The sequence below is a fragment of the Bos indicus x Bos taurus genome, chromosome 5 (assembly GCF_003369695.1).
Source record: "Bos indicus x Bos taurus breed Angus x Brahman F1 hybrid chromosome 5, Bos_hybrid_MaternalHap_v2.0, whole genome shotgun sequence".
Classification (NCBI taxonomy): domain Eukaryota; kingdom Metazoa; phylum Chordata; class Mammalia; order Artiodactyla; family Bovidae; genus Bos; species Bos indicus x Bos taurus.
The window spans coordinates 91,292,178-91,313,950 of NC_040080.1; the positions used below are offsets into that span (position 1 = coordinate 91,292,178).

The window sequence follows — 21,773 nt, forward strand, 5'->3', positions numbered from 1 at the left end:
AGGTAGTATTAAGCTTATAAAAGAAACATCACTCCTTTCAAATTCTATCTCACTTCTCAGGTTATGGGAACAAATTATTAACTCTGATCCCAGAGGAAGAGCTTTTTGTTCCACTTTATTGTCCACCAAAGCTTAGGAACAAAGAAATCGAAAAACTTTCTTTCTAAAAAACCAAAGGCTTAAACAGTAAGATATACATTTATTTATAAACATAAATGATGCCATATACCAAACTGCATGCCAATGCATACCCCTCATCTGCCCCAATATTAAAAGTGGGAGGAAACACTGGACAGAGCAGACACTATTAATAAATTGCTAACCTGTCAGCTACCTTTTTGCTATTGTGCTTTTATTTTCTTCCCTTCATATTCTGTAGGGCCCTTCTGAGTTAAATTTTATAAAGAAACATTTGCCTTCTGCTCATATAGCAACTACATGACAGGTATGTCTGAAAATATGAGAAACAGGTTATGATGGGGCTAATACCAATTCTTTATTTTTATAGGGTCCTAAGAGATTTCCTTGGGAGTCTGATGAAAGATACAGATCCTCTCCTTGGGAAAAAAATGCTCCTACAAATAAACTTACCATTTCTAGAGGAAAACAGACATACTAAACATCTATCGAACCACATCATCATTACCTCCAAAGTGCCACATATAAAATTTTACTCTAAAGTTTCATTCTTGAAACCCAGCCTTCCAGCCTTTTACCTCTCCCACCCATTTTTCAACTTAGAAACCTCGGATAAGTCTAATCTGTCTTGGTTACCAACCAAGATTGATTCCCTTTTCTAACCAGGCTGGACTGTAGTGTAAATCAATTCGTCACCACTCTCCCATTCATGCCTCATTTTCCTATTGCCATAAAATCTGCCAATATCTGACTATGGGTTTCCTTTACCTCTAACCTGCTTCTTATTTGTTTAATCTCAGCAAATTGCAAAATCACTGTTTGTCACTGTTACTCAAGCTGGGAACCCAAGACATCATCCTAGCTTTCTCTTTCTTCCTACAACCAGACACCGACCCTTCCCTTCTTCTTCCATTGCTTCTGCACACACCACTCCTTACTTCAATTAAGCCTCGCCACAGCCCCATCCCTCCCAAACTTCTCTATGATGCTTCTAGAAGCTAAATAAAAAACCACTTCCTGCCTGAAATACTTTGGTGGCTTCTCATGGCTTTCAGATCAAAGTTCAAAATCCTTAGCTTAAAATGCAAGATTCTGTAGTATAGTCTGAAATCAGGAAGCCCTGATTCCCCCAGCTCCGTTTTCCTATTTAAAGACTATTTGGCTATTCGAGGTCTTTTGTGTTTCCATACAAATTTAAAACATTTTTGTTCCATTTCTATGACAAATGGCATTGGTAATTTGAGAGGGATTGCACTGAATCTGTGGAGAAGGCAATGGCACCCCAACTCCAGTACTCTTGCCTGGAAAATCCCATGGATGGAGGAGCCTGTTGGGCTGTAGTCCATGGGGTCGCTAAGAGTCGGACACGACTGAGCAACTTCAATTTCACTTTTCACTTTCATGCATTGGAGAAGGAAATGGCAACCCACTCCAGTGTTCTTGCCTGGAGAATCCCAGGGATGGGGGAGCCTGGTGGGCTGCCGTCTATAGGGTCACAGAGAGTCGGACACAACTGAGGCGACGCAGCAGCAGCACTGAATCTGTAGATTGCCTCGGGTAGTAACAGGAGTTACTGCCTAAAGTAACAGGCAAATTTGGCCTTGGAATACGGAATGAAGCAGGGCAAAGGCTAATAGAGTTTTGCCAAGAAAACGCACTGGTCATAGCAAACACTCTCTTCCAACAACACAAGAGAAGACTCTACACATGGACATCACCAGATGGTCAACATCGAAATCAGATTGATTATATTCTTTGCAGCCAAAGATGGAGAAGCTCTATACAGTCAGCAAAAACAAGACCAGGAGCTGACTGTGGCTCAGATCATGAATTCCTTATTGCCAAATTCAGACTGAAATTGAAGAAAGTAGGGAAAACCACTAAACCATTCAGGTTTGACCTAAATCAAATCCCTTATGATTATACCTTGGAAGTGAGAAATAGATTTAAGGGACCAGATCTGATAGACAGAGTGCCTGATGAACTATGGACGGAGGTTCGTGACATTGCACAGGAGACAGGGATCAAGACCATCCCCATGGAAAAGAAATGCAAAAAAGCAAAATGGCTGTCTGGGGAGGTTTTACAAATAGCTGTGAAAAGAAGAGAAGTGAAAAGCAAAGGAGAAAAGGAAAGATATAAGCATCTGAATGCAGAGTTCCAAAGAATAGCAAGAGATAAGAAAGCCTTCCTCAGCAATCAATGCAAAGAAATAGAGCAAAACAACAGAATGAGAAAGACTAGAGATCTCTTCCAGAAAATTAGAGATACCAAGGGAACATTTCTTGCAAAGCTGGGCTCGATAAGGGACAGAAATGGTATGGACCTAACAGAAGCAGAAGATATTAAGAAGAGGTGGCAAGAATACACAGAAGAACTGTACAAAAAAGATCTTCACGACCCAGATAATCATGATGGTGTGATCACTGACCTAGAGCCAGAGATCCTGGAATGTGAAGTCAAGTGGGCCTTAGAGAGCATCACTACGAACAAAGCTAGTGGAGGTGATGGAATTCCAGTTGAGCTATTTCAAATCCTAAAAGATGATGCTATGAAAGTGCTACACTCAATATGCCAGCAAATTTGGAAAACTTAGCAGTGCCCACAGGACTGGAAAAGGTCAGTTTTCATTCCAATCCCAAAGAAAGGCAATGCCAAAGAATGCTCAAACTACTGCACAATTGCACTCATCTCACACGCTAGTAAAGTAATGCTCAAAATTCTCCAAGCCAGGCTTCAGCAATATGTGAACCATGAATTTCCAGATGTTCAAGCTGGTTTTAGAAAAAGCAGAAGAACCAGAGATCAAATTGCCAACATCCCCTGGATCATTGAAAAAGCAAGAGAGTTCCAGAAAAGCATCTATTTCTGCCTTATTGACTATGCCAAAGCCTTTGACTGTGTGGATCACAATAAACTGTGGAAAATTCTGAAAGAGATGGGAATACCAGACCACCTGACCTGCCTCTTGAGAAACCTATATGCAGGTCAGGAAGCAACAGTTAGAACTGGACATGGAACAACAGACTGGTTCCAAATAGGAAAAGGAGTACGTCAAGGCTATATATTGTCACCCTGCTTATTTAACTTCTATGCAGAGTACATCATGAGAAACGCTGGGCTGGAAGAAGCACAAGTGGGAATCAGATTGCCGGGAGAAATATCAAACACCTCAGATATGCAGATGACACCACCCTTATGGCAGAAAGTGAAGAGGAAGTAAAGAGCCTCCTGATGAAAATGAAAGAGGAGAGTGAAAAAGTTGGCTTAAAACTCAACATTCAGAAAGCGAAGATCATGGCATCTGGTCCCACCACTTCATGGCAAATAGATGGGAAAACAGTATTTTTGGGGGCTCCAAAATCACTGCAGATGGTGACTGCAGCCATGAAAGTAAATGACGCTTACTCCTTGGAGGGAAAGTTATGACCAACCTAGATAGCATATTCAAAAGCAGAGACATTACTTTGCCAACAAAGGTCCATCTAGTCAAGGCTATGGTTTTTCCAGTGGTCATGTATGGATGTGAGAGTTGGACTGTGAAGAAGGCTGAGCACCAAAGAATTGATACTTTTGAACTGTGGTGTTGGAGAAGACTCTTGAGAGTCCCTTGGACTGCAAGGAGATCCAACCAGTCCATTCTAAAGGAGATCAGTCCTGAGTGTTCTTTGGTAGGACTGTGCTAACGCTGAAACTCCAATACTTTGGCCACCTCATGCGAAGAGCTGACTCATTGGAAAAGACTCTGATGCTGGGAGGGATTGGGGGCAGGAGGAGAAGGGGACGACAGAGGATAAGATGGCTGGATGGCATCACCAACTCGATGGACATGAGTTTGAGTGAACTCTGGGAGTTGGTGATGGACAGGAAGGCCTGGCATGCTGCGATTCATGGGGTCACAAAGAGTCAGACAAGACTGAGTGACTGAACTGAGCTCAACTGATCCTTTTACTCAAACAAGGTTTAGCCCCTCTCTGTTCCTGCCATGACTGTTATTTTATGGTGTCCTCAGGGGACAAAGCCTGGCTATTTACCCTGTTTCAGTTGTTACTTCCATGTGGAAGAGAAATTGGAGGCTGGTTGTAAGTAAGGCTGGTTGTAAGCTGGTGATGCTCAACATCACTAATCATTAGAAAAATGCAATGCTGAATCACCTCACACCAGTCAGAATGGCCATCATCAAATAGTCTAAAAACAAACCAAAAAAATGCTGAAGAGGGTGTGGAGAAAGGGAAACCCTCCTACACGATTGGTGGGAATTTAAAGTGGTATAATCATTATGGAGAACAATATGGAGGTTCCTTAAAAAACTAAATATCAATCTACCATATGATCCAGCAGTCTCAGTCCTTGGTATATGTTCACAAAAAAACATAATTCAAAAAAATACATGCATCCCAATGTTCACAGCAGCACAATTTACAATAGCCAAGACATAGAAGCAACCAAAATGTCCATCAGCAGATGAACAGATAAAGAAAATATGGTACGTGTATACAATGGAATATTACTCAGCCATAGAAAAGAATGACATAATGCCATTTGCAGCAAAATGGATGGACCCAGAGATTATTATACTAAGTGAAGTGAGTCAGAGAAAGACAAATATCACATGATATCACTTATATGTGGAATCTAATTTTAAAAACAACACAAGGAACTTATTTACAAATAGTAACAAACTCACAAATCTTGAAATCAAACTTACTGTTACCAAAGGGAAAACGTGGGAGTAAGTGATAAATTAGGAGATTGGGATTAACATATACACACTACTATATATAAAATAGGTAACTAACAAAGACTTATACAGCACAGGGAACTCTACTCAATATTTTGTTAACAACTTACATGGGAAAAGAACCTAAAAAAAGAATGGATATATGTTTATGGAGAGAGAGAACTGATTCACTTTGCTATACACTTGAAACTAACACAATATTGTAAATCAACTATACTCCAATAAAAAAATTTTAATGAATAAAATGCAAGGGTCTCATGATCTGGCCCCACTGGTCGTATAGCTCCATCCTCTACAAGCCACTCCCACCCAATTCTACACCTTGAACCACTTTTGCTGTTTGCCTCTGTGCCTTTCCACAAGTTGTACCCTCTGCCTGCAACATCCCTACCATCTCTTCACCTAAAATCTATAAGTTTTCTTTAAAAAAAAATCCCATAAGTCACTTTCTCTAAAAGAATTCTTTAACTCTGCAGTTTGAATTTTAAGATCCTTTAGCTCCTATAAGTCCATACCTCTTCCTCCCATCATCTCAACAGGTTCTCACGTGACACTGCTTTACTCATCCATCTCCCCAACTTGATTCTGAGCTTCTTGAGGACAGGGCATTTGTCTTAAGACATCTTTCTGTCTGCAGCACTCAATTAACCTTTGTTAAACAAACAGTTGATCCCAGCCATTTTCTTCCTCTGCTGCTCTCAGGAGAAAGTACAAAATCTGAGTTAGACTTTCATTGTTGCTAAGAAATCTCATAATTTGCCCTCAGTTGCCACAAAGGACAAACCTTCACCACACTCATTTCCACAATGTTCCTCTCAGCAGACAGCTTCACTCTTCATTTCACAGAAGGGGGGAAAAAAAAGTCACTGAGTAAGATCAGAAATTTAAGAATCTGCAACTACTAAAGCCCACTGAGCTCTAGAGTTCGTGAGACAAAACTAGAGGGTCCATGGCTTACAATGAAGATCCCGTGTGCCGCAGCTAAGACCCAACAGAGCCAAAGAAACAAATGAATATTAAAAAAAAAAAAAACCAACCCATCAATTCTGTTTCTCTGAAGAATCTTGAGTAATGGACCAACTAAGGAAATGTTCCAGATTAAAGGAGTCTAAAAGACACTTGACAACCAAATGTAATGTGTATTGGAGTGGACTGGATCCTTGACAAGAAAAAAAAATTTTTTTTTTTTGCTGTTAAGGATTATTGGGACCATTAGTGAAATGTGAATAAAATCTTGAGATTATCATATTATAGCACTGTTAATTTCCTATTTTTGCTCTTTGTACGACGGTTATGTAACAAAATGCCCCAAGTGCACACAAAGTACATAGGGGTACAGGCCTATCCGTGTGCAACTTTCTTCAGGTGGCTCATAGGAAGGAAGAAACCATATCCAGAGGAAAATGATAAAGCAAACGCGACTAAATGTTAACAAAGGGGGATCCAAGTTATCAGATATACAGTTTTCTTGTAGTATTCTGGGAACTTTTCTGTAAATCTAAAATAATTAAAAACTTCAAACTTCTAAGGTAAAAGCGCAAACTCTACCTGGTCCTCTGTCCTCCACCTGAGGCGTTCGTGGCTGCAGTTGGGAGACCGGAGTCAGAATTTCTCTGAGGCCTCAAGGCTGCACCCTCACAGAAGCAGCGAAGACAGCGTCCACCACCACCTGCAGGGAAAGACAGTAGCTTTGCGCCGAGCAGGCGCAGCTCACTCACACCGTCTGTCTCCCAGCCCCGGGCCTTCGGATTGGCCGAGGGCGCAGTGATGTCACGTCCTTCCTGGCAGGGCAAGCGTGCAGCTCCCAGCTCCACGTGGAGCTCAGGTGCGAGGGCTTGGCGGTCAGATGAGGTCCCAACAGGCTCGCGGCTCCTCAGCCTCAGATCTCGGCCACCGTGGGCGGCCATCTGGCAAGCGCACTAAAAGACAACAAGAATCTTGGCCTCATAAAGCTAACCCCACTCCCACCTACAAACCCACTGTTGTAACCCTGCCCCCACTTTCCATTCAATTTCTGGACTAGGAGTTGGGTAACGGGGACTCAACCACAGAGGGAATTGGGAGCACCCTTTTGAAGACAGAAGGAAAGGCCTTTTCTTGAAAAGCTTAATGTTTCCTTGAGTGTTATCTTCGAAAACCTAATGTTTGTGGTCCAGGTCCTGCTACTAGTAAGTTTCCAGCTGGGGCTTATGAAACCTTGGCCAATACCAGCCGGCCACTCCCCCTTGCTGGGGCGAGGGTACTGGCTTTCCCATTATCAATTAGTTAGAAATTGCACCTGAACGTGTCCCGTCTTTGCAAAGCCTGTTCTGATCCACGGCTTCCTGCTAAGCGAACACCAGAAGACAGGCTGCAGGTGGTGGAGTACGCTAAAGGTATTGTGCTTCTGCCGTTTACCAGATTACATTTTCTGATGAAAGCTGGTTGATATCAAAGAATGAAGCCATCGTATTTCAGATTTGAGGGTTAAAAATAGAGGGTTGCACGGATAACAAACAGATAATTCCAGCTCATGTTGATTGTGATTATAGTTGCTCTTGCTAGCTTCCTCATTCATCCTATGCAGACAAGGAAGATTATTTCAATTGACTAGGTACACCTGGTACATGGTAGGTGCTTGGTAAAAATCTCAATGACTTTATAGTACCCTACACATTCTGCAGAACTGGAGTGGTCATTCTCCCAGCAACTGTAAATCTGGAGTAATTTTTGCCTATGTTGGCTTTGCCATCATTCTTTGAAACTGTATTTTGTAATAGAAACTCTGCTCTTACTCTTTGTGGAAGTTCTGAGATTCCCAATGATTACAAATGCTGAACAGTGAAAGGGGACTGAGTAACACTCCTATGATGTATGGTTTTACTCTGTATTCATGGAATCTGATTATTATTTACCACTCTGTATATTTCTTTTTCCTCCACCCCTAAACAAAATGAAAGGATTCCACAATGCAGAGGGTGAAAGAAAGATAACTTTATTTCAGTTGAGCAGACAGTCATGTCAAGCAAATGAAGAACACATAAGAGTATATTGGAAGAGGGAAACGGATTCTTTCTGATCATTCATAGCAACCGCATTTATCCCCTAGTTATTAGAGAGAAGAATGTCTTCAGATAACCAGTGGTCAGCAGATGAAGACGAAGGCCAGTTATCCCGACTGATCAGAAAATCTAGAGACTCCCCATTTGTCCCTGTAGGTAAGTACAAGCCTTGACTGGATACTGTAGAACTGTAATAACACAATAATACCTCGACCAGTATCTTTGAGTATTGAAATATTTTATATAATTGAATACTTTCAGATAATTGAAGCTAAGCCCTGCTATGCATGTATGAGTTAAACTTTCAGCACGGTTCCTAGTATATGACAAATACTCAGTAAATGTTAGCTATTATTATTATGAAGCATCAGATTTTTATTCCATTTAATTCATTTTCATTCACAGTCTATTTAAAAGTACTCATTGCCAAGTACTTCCCTGGTGGTCCAGTGGTTAAGATTCTGCATGTCCAGTGCAGGGGGGATGGGTTCAATGCCTAATTGGGGAACTAAGATCCCACATGCCTCTTGGCACAGCCAATAAATAAATATAAAAAATAAAATTACAGTTTTATATAAAAAATTTTTTTAAAAACTTCCCAACCAGTCTAAATAGAATTGAGTGAATAGACTGTAACTTTCCTATAATGATTCAGAATCAGTAGCAGCCAAATCAGTTTATTAGACTGAGTCTGTTAGGAACTATTAAGATGTATACAGAGACTCTGTATACAGAGTTATGACTTTTTGACTTTGAGATGATGAGAAAGCAATGTGCATTCAAGTAGAAATCATCCTTTGAATGTTGGTCTTTTCCTGGGCTAACGATGTGTGATACAATACTCTTATGATGGTGCTGGCTAGCAGCAGCTCCCAGTCAGCCTCACCATCATGAAGGTAAACACCCAATACCTTTACAACCACTCTGTACCCAACATCCTGTTTTTCACTTTCAGTATGATATTCAATCAGTTACATGAGATATTCAACACTGTATTATAAAATAGGCTTTGCATTCAATGATTTTGCCTAACTACAGGCTAATGTAGGTACTCTGAGCACGTTTAAAGTAGGCTCGGCTTCAATAGGTGAGGTTGTATTAAATGAATTTTTGACTTACAGTATTTTCAACTTATGGGTTTATCAAGATGTAATCCCATCACGAGTTAAGGAAGATCTACATATCTCTTTAAGTTCTTGTGTCCAATGTTTATAGATTTTTCTCTTTCTTCCATTACTGTTGGGTACCATCAGAAACTTTTGCTTCTAATATTTTGTGTTGCCAGAAGCTAGATACCCAAGCTCAAAGAACTGTGAGTCAATTCAGAGTTAAGAAGCTCTGAATGAAAGTCTGGGCCTACCTATATAATTGAGAGCATGAACTTTGGTGTTCATTCTCTGAGGCTTGTTGTTGGCTTCCTGATGTGTTCCAGATGCTAAGATTGATGGTTAAATAAATGCTTGATGCAAGAAGTATCAATATTATTATAATTGTATCTGGAGTCTTGGCCTCTTTATCCTTTCCCAACACATTTAATGTGTTTACATTTTTATCAAATACTATATATATGTGGAATTAAAAAAAAAATCTAAGCACCAGTATTTTGTTTCAAAAGCTAAACTTTCTTTTCCTTCTCTTTTGGATACTTTAGCTGCCCTAAGCATTATTAGTGTATACTTCAGCCATCCCTCTCTCCTAGTGTTTAGTCTGGAAACTATTTTTAAAAAAAGTATTTAAATCATACATATATACAGGTAACTATACTCAATATAGTGTGATTAACTATAAATGGAAAAGAATATGAATAAGAATATATATATGTAAAACAGAATCACTTTGTTGTACAGCAGAAATTAACACAAGGTTGTAAATCAATTATACTTCAATAAAATTTAAATGTATATATATATAAATCAGACAAACATAAGTTTGTGATTAATTCCACAAAAGCTTCTAGATAGGTATAAGTCATATGTTTCCATTAAATGTCACTACAAATCTAGCAACTTTATGTGTCATTATTCACGTATCAAAAATAATCAAAATTTTACTTTAAAGTAGTATTCTGTGTTTAAAAGTTTCACTTAATTTGATTAAGGCTTGTAATAGCACAAGAAAGGGAGGCAAATAATTTTATAGTGATTATTTTATCATCTTTAGCATTTTTAACTAGAAAAAAAATTCAAGAACTCAGTGTCACTTGAACAGATCACTATAATGAACAGATTAATCACTGTATCTGTTGTAAATTAAATTGTTTTTCCAGAGACATTTAGGGTGATTAAAGTAGAAAGATGAAAGTGTTTCCAGCTAAACTCAATTATATACAAACTACAGAGATTCTGTATGGAAAACAGTAAAGGGTCTGACTTTAATCTCTAAAAGAAGCAAAACAAATTTCAGTAAGAACAGAGTCTTGATAAGGGAAGAGAGCCAAGTTTTTGCTAGAAAACTAAATGATAAAATTTGTGTTATATATTACTGGTTTGTTTTACTCGTTTTATTAAGAATATCTACTAAGTATTTTCTTCCGCAGGATGGAGTATTCTATGCAGATAATTTATAGAACGTTTTAATTTCTTATCTTGACTTCTGTCGTTATAATTGATTTATATTGTTTAAAATCTTATGCTCACTGCTAAGGTCTAAATAATGACACTTCAAAACATTACATGTTATTTAAACTCTGTGTCAATAGATTATTTATTTTTGCTTCTTTTACTTAATATTTCATAGTAGTATATTATACTATAATGTAAGCATAATTATATTTACAATTTTTTTTACAGCTCTGATAGTTTTTCCTCTGTTTGGGCCATTTGGGTTGTTTTGTTTTTCCTCATTCATAGTGTAGCCATAAACATCTGTGTCAACTTCTTGACTTTTCTTTTGCTTACTTCCTTGGAGTATTTTCCCCAAAGTAGAATTTTCAGGGCATGAAGCATGTTCAGTTTTTTTTTAATTTTATTTTTAATTGGAGGGTAATTACTTTACAATATTGTGATGGTTTCTGTCATATATCAACATGAATCAGTCATAGGTACACATATGTCCCTTCCCTCTTAAACTTCTCATATGTTAGTTTAATATCAATTATTATATCTTTTCAGATTTCTTTCCAGAATGATTTGGCTAAATCTTTACAGAGCTTTCAGCATTGTACCTGTTTCTCAGTGTACCTGCCATCACTGTTTTACTGTAATTTGTTTTTTGCTGTTTTTGTTTGTCATTTTTATTTCAATTTCACTTATTGCTAATTAGCATACAAAATTTTCATATAAATGTGATTATTTACTCTGATTCTTAGAATAAATATATCCTCACCCACCCATAGAGGCAAACACACGCCAACATAGTTAGTCGAAACTTGCTATTCTAGTTAAGCACCAATTGCATTTCCATATACTAACATCAAACACATGGAAGCCAAAATTAAAGCCATGAGACCATTTACAGTCACTCTAAAGAAAACGAAATGATTAGGGTTTTCCTGGTGGCTCAGACAGTAAAGAATCTGCCTGTAGTGCAGGAGACGTGGGTTCAATCCCTGAGTCAGGAAGATTCCCTAGAGAAGAGAATAGCTACCCACTTCAGTACTCTTGCCTGGAAAATTCCATGGACAGGGGACAGGGGAGCCTGGCAGGCTACAGTCCATGGTGTTGCAAAGAGTCAGACACGACTGAGCAACTAACGCTTTCACTTTCAAGCTTCAGAAAACATGTATAAAATCTGTATGGTGAAAAATACAAAATGCTAATGAAAGAAATCAAAGAAGACCTAAATGAATATAGAGACTGTTGTGTTCGTGGATTGTATGACTCAATAAAGATGTCAGTTTTCCCCAAACTCATCTATGGGTTTAGTGTAATTCCTATCAAAATACCAGCAATGGGGTTTTTTTGTAGATGTAAACAAACTTATTCTAAAATTCATATAAAGGCAAAAGTTCTAGAATGACTAAAACAACCTCTTTTTAAATTTATTTATTTTTTATTGAAGGATAATTGCTTTGCTGTATGGCTCAGGAAATTCAAACAGGGGCTCTGTATTAACCTAGAGGGCTGGGATGGGGAGGGAGATGGGAGGGAGCTTCAAGAGGGGATACATGTATACCTACGGCTGATTCATGTTGAGATTTGACATAAAGCAACCTTTTTGAGAAAAAGCGGGAGGAATCATCCTTACCTGAAGTTAAGGGTTACTATAGAGATATAGTAGTCAAGACAATGTGGTATTGATGAAAGTAGGTGCATAAATCAGTAGAACAGAGAGCCCCCAAATAGAGCCACGCTTTTACCATGCAGAAGTTTCCTTTATTCTGTCATCAAAATACAGCATTTTTGTCCTCACTTTAAGTCTACCTTACCCCTTTTTTAGATGTCATAAATATTCTGTTCTATTTTCTTCTAGATTTTCTTAATAAATTTGTTTTGTTTTCATACTTAACTCTAACCCATCCAGAGTTTTTTGGAGGGTCTGGTGTGAGATGTAAATTCAAGCTAATTCAGATAGTCATCCCCTTATTTGTTATATGGTTATTTTGATTTGTCATGGATTAACTTCTCACACTGTTTCAAATCACTTACTAGAATTTTCCCTATTCAGTTGATTGCTATTCAGGTTTCTGTTTTAGAGTCAACTGCATACAATCTTGGTTGTCACAGCTGTATATTCAGTTCTTGACATGTGTAAGGAATACAAAAATATTTGTATGGGCTTCTGGAATTTTTTAGAATCACAGTTCTTCCCAGATTCACAGGCTTCTCATGCAAATATTCACACCTTTTTACCTCTTATTAAAAATCAACAGGTCATTTTCACTTAAGATATTAAAGTTTCTTTCACTTCACTAGATTTACTCCTTATTTAATATTAATAAAAAGTAGAGAGGAATAAAGCCAAACACCCAAAAGCTTTGAATGCTGAGATTTTGGTTGGTTCACTCACTGGTTAAACAGCTTGCCCCAAATAAAAGTCTTACTGCTTACAAATTTGAAACCATGCCTCAGGAAAACACTAGACAAGTTTCTATACTATATAATTTGATTTTTTCTGAAAGAGTCAAAACTGCAGATACTGAATCCATTAATGAAGTATTTTTTTGGTGTTTTGCTTGCTTATCTTCCACATACTGATCCCATGGGCAGCCCTTTATTCAAATTTCTAAGTTCTTGGGAAATTTTAGCCTGCTATTTATATAATCTCTACTTTTTTAATTTACAGGGATAGCAGGCTTTGTGACTGTGGTGTCCTATGGTCTTTACAAGTTAAAATACAGAAGAGATCAGAAAATGTCCATTCATCTTATTCACATGAGAGTTGCTGCCCAAGGATTTGTTGTAGGAGCTGTGACTCTAGGTAACCTACTTAATTTGTATATGATTTAACCATCTTTGAGAGTATTTTCATTATTCATTCATTCAGATTAGAGTATTTTTATTTATTCATTCATTTATATTCATTCATGAATATTGGATCAAGATGATTAATGGAGGAGGATTGGAAAGAAAGGCAGCGATCTTCACTTGGTTGAGGTTGCTGCCCAGTTATAGGCTTAATGTCGTGGTATTTTAAGCACTGAAAAAACCTCAGTAGGCAAAGGTACAAAATTCCAGTTATAAAATGCATAAGTCATGGGGATATAATGTATAGCATGGTGACTATAGTTAATAATGCTGTATTGCATATTTGAAGGTTGCCTAGAGAGTAGATCTTGAAAGTTCTCATCAAAAGGAAAAATTCTGTAACTATATCTGGTGATAAATGTTAACTAGGCTTATTGTGATGATCATTTCACAATACATACAAATACAGAATCATTATGTTGTATACCATAATGTTGTATGTGAAATATACTTCAATTTTTAAAAGGAAAAACCCGGTAAATAACTAAGTTATAGTTTGTATTATCCTCTGTGATAAAAGGACCAGTGAATAGTTTATACCCTATGTAACTCAGCTATTCAGCTTGAGCAATAGGCAATTTTTTTTATTAGTCTGTAAATTAAGTGACATTTACACAGTAAAATCCAAAGAATGGTGTAAAATTATCTGGTTTATTCAGGCTATATCAACAGCTAAATCAGATAGTTCAGATAGACAAAGAATTTACTTTGGGACCTAAATTATCTAGGGTTTTTTGTCTACATTAATAAGAACAAGTCACAATGTTCTTAGCTCCCCTTCATACTGTGCAAAGTAGATTCTGCCTGAGTAGATCTAGGATTATGAGATGATGAGTGTGGGACTTGCCTAGAGGGAGTTATATGGTAATTATCTTCTTACTATGAGTTGTGATATGTGATACTTGAACAAAATACAACAGGAAACGTTACTACAGAGTAATGTGTTCTCATTTTCATCATTCAGCAAACACTGAGCACGTGCTCTGTGCAAGGCACTGTGCTGGTCTAGGGATATAAAAAGTAACTCCCTGCCCTCCAACAGTTTAGTCTCCTTAGGGAGAGAGACCAAGAGCTGCTGCTGCTGCTAAGTCGCTTCAGTCGTGTGCGACTCTGTGCGACCCCATAGACAGCAGCCCACCAGGCTCCCCCATCCCTGGGATTCTCAAGGCAAGAACACTGGAGTGGGTTGTCATTTCCTTCTCCAATGCATGAAAGTGAAAAGTGAAAGTGAAGTCGCTCAGTCGTGTCTGACTCTTAGCGACCCCATGGACTGCAGCCTACCAGGCTCCTCCGTCCATGGGATTTTCCAGGCAAGAGTACTGGAGTGGGGTGCCATTGCCTTCTCTGAGACCAAGAGCAGGAAAAGACAGTATAAAGTCAAATGGACGACAGCAAAATAACACAGGTTGCCATGGAAGCACAAGCACAAAGGAGGGGCATCTAGAGCTGAGAATCCAGGGGAGGCCTCTCTAAGGATGCAAACCATGTGGTGAGCCAAGAATATAGAGGAAATAACTAAGCAGAGAAGGAAGTTGGGGCTCTAGGCAGAGGAAAAAGTCACAAAAGCATGGCATGTTAGTGGAACTCTACATAGCTTGGTATGGTAGGAGATAAATCTGTGTTTGTTGAGACTGTAGAACTACTAGTAGTAACATAAAGTAAGAGAATTGTTATAGGTATTTGGATTTATGTAATCGTAAGGCTCTTGCTTATGTATCAGGAACTGGGACCTGAAGTGGTCAGAGCAAGCAGTTATTAAGAAATGGTAGATGAAAAATGAGAAAAGCAAGGAAAATCTAGAACCTACAAGGATGACCTAGAACACACAGGATATTCTGGAATCCTTGTGGAGTTCTCACCATTTCTAAGCCTTCAAAGTAGATGCTGGGAGTGACATAGAAAAAGCTGATGCCCCTCATCCTGGAACTAAACACAGACCTGGCCAAGGAGTCAGAGAAAGTGAAAGAGGAAAGTCAGCGGGAGCCATGGTAGCTGCACTCCTGATTGCTGCCCCATGCCAACGAAGTGGTCCAGCAGATACGCAAAAACACGCTGCAGCAGTGCCTTGTCGGGTTAAGAGACCTTGGCTGTTGCTTTACCTCTGCCTTCTAGGCTCATGCTAAATATCTCCTGTGCAGTTTTTCAGGGAATGAAAGTGTCAACTTAAAAAAATGCACAATGTGACAGTTGCGAGTTGAGGTTTATTTGGGGCAAAATGAAGATTTCAGCCTGGGAGGCAGCACCTCAGATAGCTCTGAGAAATTACTCCAAAGAGGCAGGGGTCGGGTGGAGTGGGGGTAACATCATTCTGTATGTGATTTTGGTGAAGGGGGAATACATGGAGTCAAACACATATCTTCCAGAAGGTTTCTGCTAGTCTTGTGAAGCTTTCTGGTGGTCACAAAGAATAGTCATCACTATGAAGGATTTTAGTGCTTTTCTAGATAGGAGATATAAGAATTGGGCTCATTAAGTCAGCTCCTGAAAATATCTAACTATCTGAAGACCTGCCTTCCCAGTTTTTCCCTGAGCACAGAGTGCCTCATTTCTGCTTTCTACCCTAAACTCCTTTCGGGGGGTGTTGAAAATCAAGAGCTGCAGCAGCAGCGCACGATTTAATACTTATCAAGGTAGATGGCAAGTTCCAATTTGTAGTTGACAAAAGGAAAGGAATTTTGGAAAACCTAGTTACATTTTAGCTAAGTTGACACAACACAAATCCATCACCTTCTACTACTTGTCCACCTGGCATCCATATATACATCTCTTAATACACTTACCTTCAAATAAAAACAAATGGCAAAATCAAACATGCCTTGTATAACCGAAAACATGCTCTCTCCCCAAGTTTCCCTTTGGGTGATGTTGATTCATTTTTGAGCTGAGTCATGTTCCCTTTTGATATCCTGTGACTTAAATACTGAGATATAAGTTTAACTACTATTAACACTTTTTATATTAGATGGTAGGTAAATGAAAGTGGCAAACAGTAAAAAAAAAAAAAAAAAACAAAAACAAAAACTGGTGAATATACACAAGTGTATTCATATAAAAACAAGGAATAAATATTCCTAACCATCACAGTCTTTGTTTTTGCAACTGGTCAGGTAAGCATGGCTCATATTATAACCATGTTTTTCCACTAGGCATTTTTCCATCCTTTGCCTTCCAAAAACACCTTGGCTATTCATAGTTATTTGACTGGGCTGTTAACCCAAACCTTCATTCTTAAATGATGTGGGTCATTAATCATCCTTCCTGTATTGGGTGTAATTTTCCACCTTCTTTAATCACAGGACATGGGAGTACTAAGAAATGCCCCAGAAGGTATACATTCCAGACACCCTTTTCCCTAGCCTAACAATATAGCAGCAATTTCCCCTTGATAGATCAGATCAGTGTAATGGACTGATATGCTATCCTGTGGAACAGAGATGATCAAGGTCCTACAGACTAGATTGTGGCATAGGGCTGAAAAGTTCACACAGTCCTGAGACTGAACACTGAAAGTATACCACTGACCCTGCCAGATGAAAGCAAACTGCTTCTGACAGTCTTTTTATACTAAAAGGTGTACAGAAAAAAGCAATCCATCAGATTAACAGCTGCAAATCAGGTAGCAAAAATTATGTTGGTTTGCTATAGCACTGAAACCACACCTGTATGATAGCTGCAATTAGACTGATCACCTGATTAAGTTTTTATAAATCCATTATCATTCTCTAAGATCTCTCTGCCTTCTGGCAAAAGAGGCAAAATGAATAGAGATGTGGTAGAAATCGCCACCCTGGCATCTTTAAAGGTGTTGCTGATGACACTAAGCTGTACAGTCCCCCTGGGAATGCAGTATTACTTTGATAATAGATGCATATAGAATGGTTTACACTTAGCTTTCCCTACCATAAGAGCCCTTACTCCACAGGTCAGAAGAACCACTGCTCTACCATGGAAGTATACTAAGGAAGTTCTGGTATTTCAGCTTCATTTAGTGGAGACTACTTTTTGGTCCAAGTTTCAATCTTTCTCAGACAGATGTAGAGGACTGTTTCTCCTGGCAAAGGAGTGTCAGTAAGATATCGGGGCTCAAGGACCCACTTTCACTGAAATCTGACCATATGTCCCCATTTCAATTTTCAGAGTCCCATTCCTTCCAAAGCAATGCCCTAAACTTTAATATAAGAGGTGTTGTGAGGTTGGGAATTCATTTTGTGTTGTGATTAATCACTCACAAGATGAGACTCTGTGGATATTTTTCAAAAGTAGCAATCTCATGGCCATAGGAATTGAGTTTCTTTTTGGAAAGTCATAAAGCTTTCAGATCCCTCCTGCAAACCTGAGCTAGGAATTAAAAGCTATGAGCCCAGGGACTTCCCTGGAGGTCCAGTGGCTAAGGCTCCAAGCTCCCAATGCAGGGACTTGGGTTTGATCCCACATGCTGCAACTTTGTGAGACCTTGTGTATCTAAATAAAAAAATAAATTGCATCTTTAAAAAAAAAAAAGCCATGAGCCCATTGTATAGTTTTCCCAAGTTTTCCAGTACACTTAGAAGTAACCAACTATATTATACTTCATATTCCCACTAAATGTTCTGCGGCAGTATATACTTGATCACCTAAGGTCTTGCTTTCTATAGGCACCTGGTTAAGGGTATCTGCAAGGTGATAATTTTTTAAATGTTTAGCTAATGTATGCCATGGACTGCCAGCATACTCTTAGCCACTGAAAGTGGGGAGAAAGGCCATTAATACCTTTAAATCTAATCAGATTAGAGAACCAACTCCAAATAACCCAGAACTAATTCACAGAACCAATCCTCTGGGTTATGTTATGTTATGTTAGGGTTATGTTCCTCTGGGAGCTTCTAATACCAAATTCTGTATCATTCTGTTCAATCCGATAAGCAAACCTACTAGCTGTTTTTGTTGTTAGTCACTAAGTCATGTCCAGGTCTTTCATAACCTCATGAACTATAGCCAGGCTCCTCTGTCCATGGGATTTCCCAGGCAAGAATACTGGAGTGGGTTGCCATTTCCTTCAAAAACTACTAGTAGTGATATAGAAAAAGGGATTTATTATAGAGATATGACCTTAAGCAATTTGGGGAGCTGGTCAAACAGTCCATGTTAGGCTGTTGGTTATATTTCTAATCCTGGCACCTGAATAACGCAGCAGTTGGGAAGGAAAAAGAAACTAGACTCTGCAAGGATGAAGTGGAACCCACAAAGACAGGTGGAAACTTGAGTCAGAATCTTGTCGACTCTGACCTAGATGGCATGCCTGTTCAGAAAAGCTGGCACCTTCTATTATCCACATCTGGCCCAGGAGCCAGAAAAGCTAATAGAGGAGATTCACAAGGAGCTGAAAGGCCTGTGGGCTTGACTGCTGCCCAACAGTAGCAGAGACAGCCAGCAGATAAACAACACACACAAACTATAATAGCACCTGGTCCTCTATACTAAGCTTAACAAGTGCAAAAAGTATTTGGCAGGTGCTGCTTCACTTTTCACCTTCAGATCTCAAGTCAAATGTCTCTCATGGCCAAGCTAACTCAGAACTATGCAGAAAAGGAGGCTTCCCTAGTAGCTCAGTTGGTAAAGAATCTGCCTGCAGTGCAAGAGACACGAGTTTGATCCCTGGGTCAGGTAAGATCCCTGGAGAAGGAAATGGCAAACTACTAGAGTATTCTTGGACAGAGGATTCTGACGGGCTACAGTCCACGGGATCGCGAGAGTCGGACACGACTTAGCAACTAAACTACCACCACCACCATGCAGAGAAGGGAATCCTGGAAAACATAGTGACAGCTGAGCTAAATTGATATAAAACAGATCCCCCTGTAGATTTTCATGGTTGCTAGTTGAGGAGTAACAAGATGAAGTAAACCAGCGAAGGGTTTAAACAGGGGAGGGTTTAAACATAGTCAGGATAACAGTTTAGAAAGATGCCTGTGGGGGGACTTCCCTGGTAGTCCAGTGATTAAGACTCCCCACTCCCAATTCAGGGGGCATGGGTTCTATCCCTGGTGGAAGAATTAAGATCCTGCATGCCTTACTGAGCTTCCCGGGTGGTGCTAGTGGTAAAGAACCTGCCTGCCAAGGCAGGAGATACGTATTTGATCCCTGGTTCAGGAAGATCCCCTGGAGGAGGGCATGGCAACCCATGCCAGTATTCTTGCTTGGAGAATCCCATGGACAGAGGAGCCCAGTGTGCTACAGTCCATAAGGTCATAAAGAGTCAGACACAACTGAGATGATTTTGCACCCAAGCACACATGCCACACTGCGCAGCCAAAGCCAAAAACAAAACAAAACAAAAAAGATTGATCAGTATATTGACTGACTATAGTACATTTATTTTGTTTATAAGTGTACATTTTGAGGGGCATGCTCAACATATTTGCTTATATACAAGTTTTGGAGACCATCTACATATGGGATGTAGAAATGTCACATTTAATATAGTCTATATGTGGGTCTCACTCTCAGAAGAGAGATCTACTTGCTTACAAGTGAAACAACAGGTGTGAATGAGGTGAGAAAAGCATTGGGATCAGAACTCCAGGAAACACCTACATTTAAGAGGTAGCGTGCATGTGTCCAACTCTTTGTGACCCCACGGACTGTATAGCCCAGCAGGCTTCTCTGTCCATGGGATTTTCCAGGCGAGAATACTGGGTTGGTTCAAGTGTGTTGCTGTTTCCTACTCTGGGGATCTTCCCAACTCAGGGATCGAAGTTGAGTTTTGTTTTGTTTTTTCCTGGAGCCACTTGTATGATCTAAACCCAAAATTAATAAGATAGAGGGTGTTTGTTTTTAATTGTAGGTTAGTTTTAGAAAAAATACAAGTGAAGAAATGCAGTGTTTGTTTCCCGTGAATACTCTATTGATATACGTATTTTGTTTCTAGGTGTTCTCTACTCTATGTACAAGGATTACATTAGACCTCGATTCTTCAATAGGTACAAAAAATGAAGTTACACACAAGAAAAATAAGAAGCCTTCTGAAAAGTACCTACGAAGAATGAGTTTTCAATATGTGGCCAATTATACTGCAGAAGTTTCAGCCAGCATTCTCATAGCCTTCAATTGTGTAAGATGTTGACTTCCAAATCAACAATCATAAATAGTCAACTAAAAAATGTATTTGTTGATGTCTTTTAGAACCTAGGACATGATTTTCTAACTTTTAAATTTCTTATTTTTTAGTTAGTGGCAGAAAATAATCTATATTATGCCAAATCAATCTGAAAATTAGAAGTTATATAATGGCTATAGAAAAAATTTCTTCATATTAAATGTGATGCTGTATTCATCGCTTAATTCTCTCCAGACAGGGCAGGGTAATTAAGGCTTTCACAAAGTCCTTTTTAGAATCGGCAAAAATTACATCAGAGGCAAATGAATGGCCACGTTGTTATTTAAATTTGGTTCTGCCCTGAGGGCCCCTGTGGGGCAGCAGGGCTGTGCACTGCAAGGGGGTGCCAGTGAAATTAAAAAAAACAAAAATTGGTTTACCACTCTACACCTCACTCTCATACAGAAACTTGACTTATTTACCACAAACATAAATGTCTAACATTAAATACTTGTGTATTCATCTTTATACTTTTTGAAAGTATTTCTAAGAATACAAAGGTAAATTGCTACAACAATCCCTTTTCCCTCAAATGGCAGTATTGTGGGAGTGGAAAGATTTAGTCCTTTTGGGCTACTGCTAATCTGGCATGACACTGCAGAAAACACAAGAAACAAAGAAGATAATAAACGTGAAGTATACCTGAGGCCCCAAGCTCCTCTGTAAGCCCTAGGGTTGTAAAAACTAGTTCCATCTTGTTGAAGTCCTAACTGCTATGCCTCAGATTTATTCTGACTCCAGGCATGGGAAAGAAAACCAAAGTGGGGAAAAGAAAGTACCCACTGAGATAAAAACAAGAATGCAAGGTAAAAAAAACAAAAAATACACTAAAATGCATGTAATATGATCTGTGGTGATGATTTCCTCTTCCTTGATATTTTCTGTAGTAGAGAAATACTCTGACTGGAAGGTGAAGTCTAGCGTTTGGGGAAGGGAAAAATGCAGGAATGTTTGAACATCTATCTGCAGTCTAGACACTAACTCACTGTTCTATGTATTATATGCACTCTTCTCTACTGGCTCAGGGTAATTATTTTTAAAGTTGCCATCTGCACCTACTATGAGGCTCTTCAGGTGCCACCAACAAACAGACGTGTTTCAGTCAACACTTTAGAAAACATGATGTGGCCAAAGTACTGGAGTTTCAGCTTTGGCATCATTCCTTCCAAAGAAATCCTAGGGCTGATCTCCTTTAGAATGGACTGGTTGGATCTCCTTGCAGTCCAGGGACTCTCAAGAGTCTTCTCCAACACCACAGTTCAAAAGCATCAATTCTTCGGTGCTCAGCTTTCTTCACAGTCCAACTCTCACAT

The 21,773-nt window shown here is 39.1% G+C and overlaps 1 protein-coding gene across 1 annotated transcript; it reads left to right on the forward strand.

Annotated features, from left to right (window-relative positions):
- Positions 1-7,971: 7,971 nt before the first annotated feature.
- HIGD1C (HIG1 hypoxia inducible domain family member 1C) lies at positions 7,972-21,631 on the forward strand. Its single transcript, XM_027543632.1, has 3 exons — positions 7,972-8,076; positions 13,144-13,278; positions 20,233-21,631. Exons 1-3 carry the CDS (start codon positions 7,983-7,985, stop codon positions 20,295-20,297), a joined length of 294 nt encoding a protein of 97 aa, XP_027399433.1. The 5' UTR covers positions 7,972-7,982; the 3' UTR covers positions 20,298-21,631.
- The last annotated feature ends 142 nt before the right edge of the window (positions 21,632-21,773 follow it).

Excerpts from the sequence above, each read along its gene's own strand:
- HIGD1C (XM_027543632.1), top strand. The coding sequence starts at position 7,983 with ATGTCTTCAGATAACCAGTGGTCAGCAGATGAAGACGAAGGCCAGTTA. Across the intron at positions 8,077-13,143 it reads CTCCCCATTTGTCCCTGTAG|GGATAGCAGGCTTTGTGACT; the intron begins GTAAGTACAAGC and ends TTTAATTTACAG. Across the intron at positions 13,279-20,232 it reads TGTAGGAGCTGTGACTCTAG|GTGTTCTCTACTCTATGTAC; the intron begins GTAACCTACTTA and ends TTTTGTTTCTAG.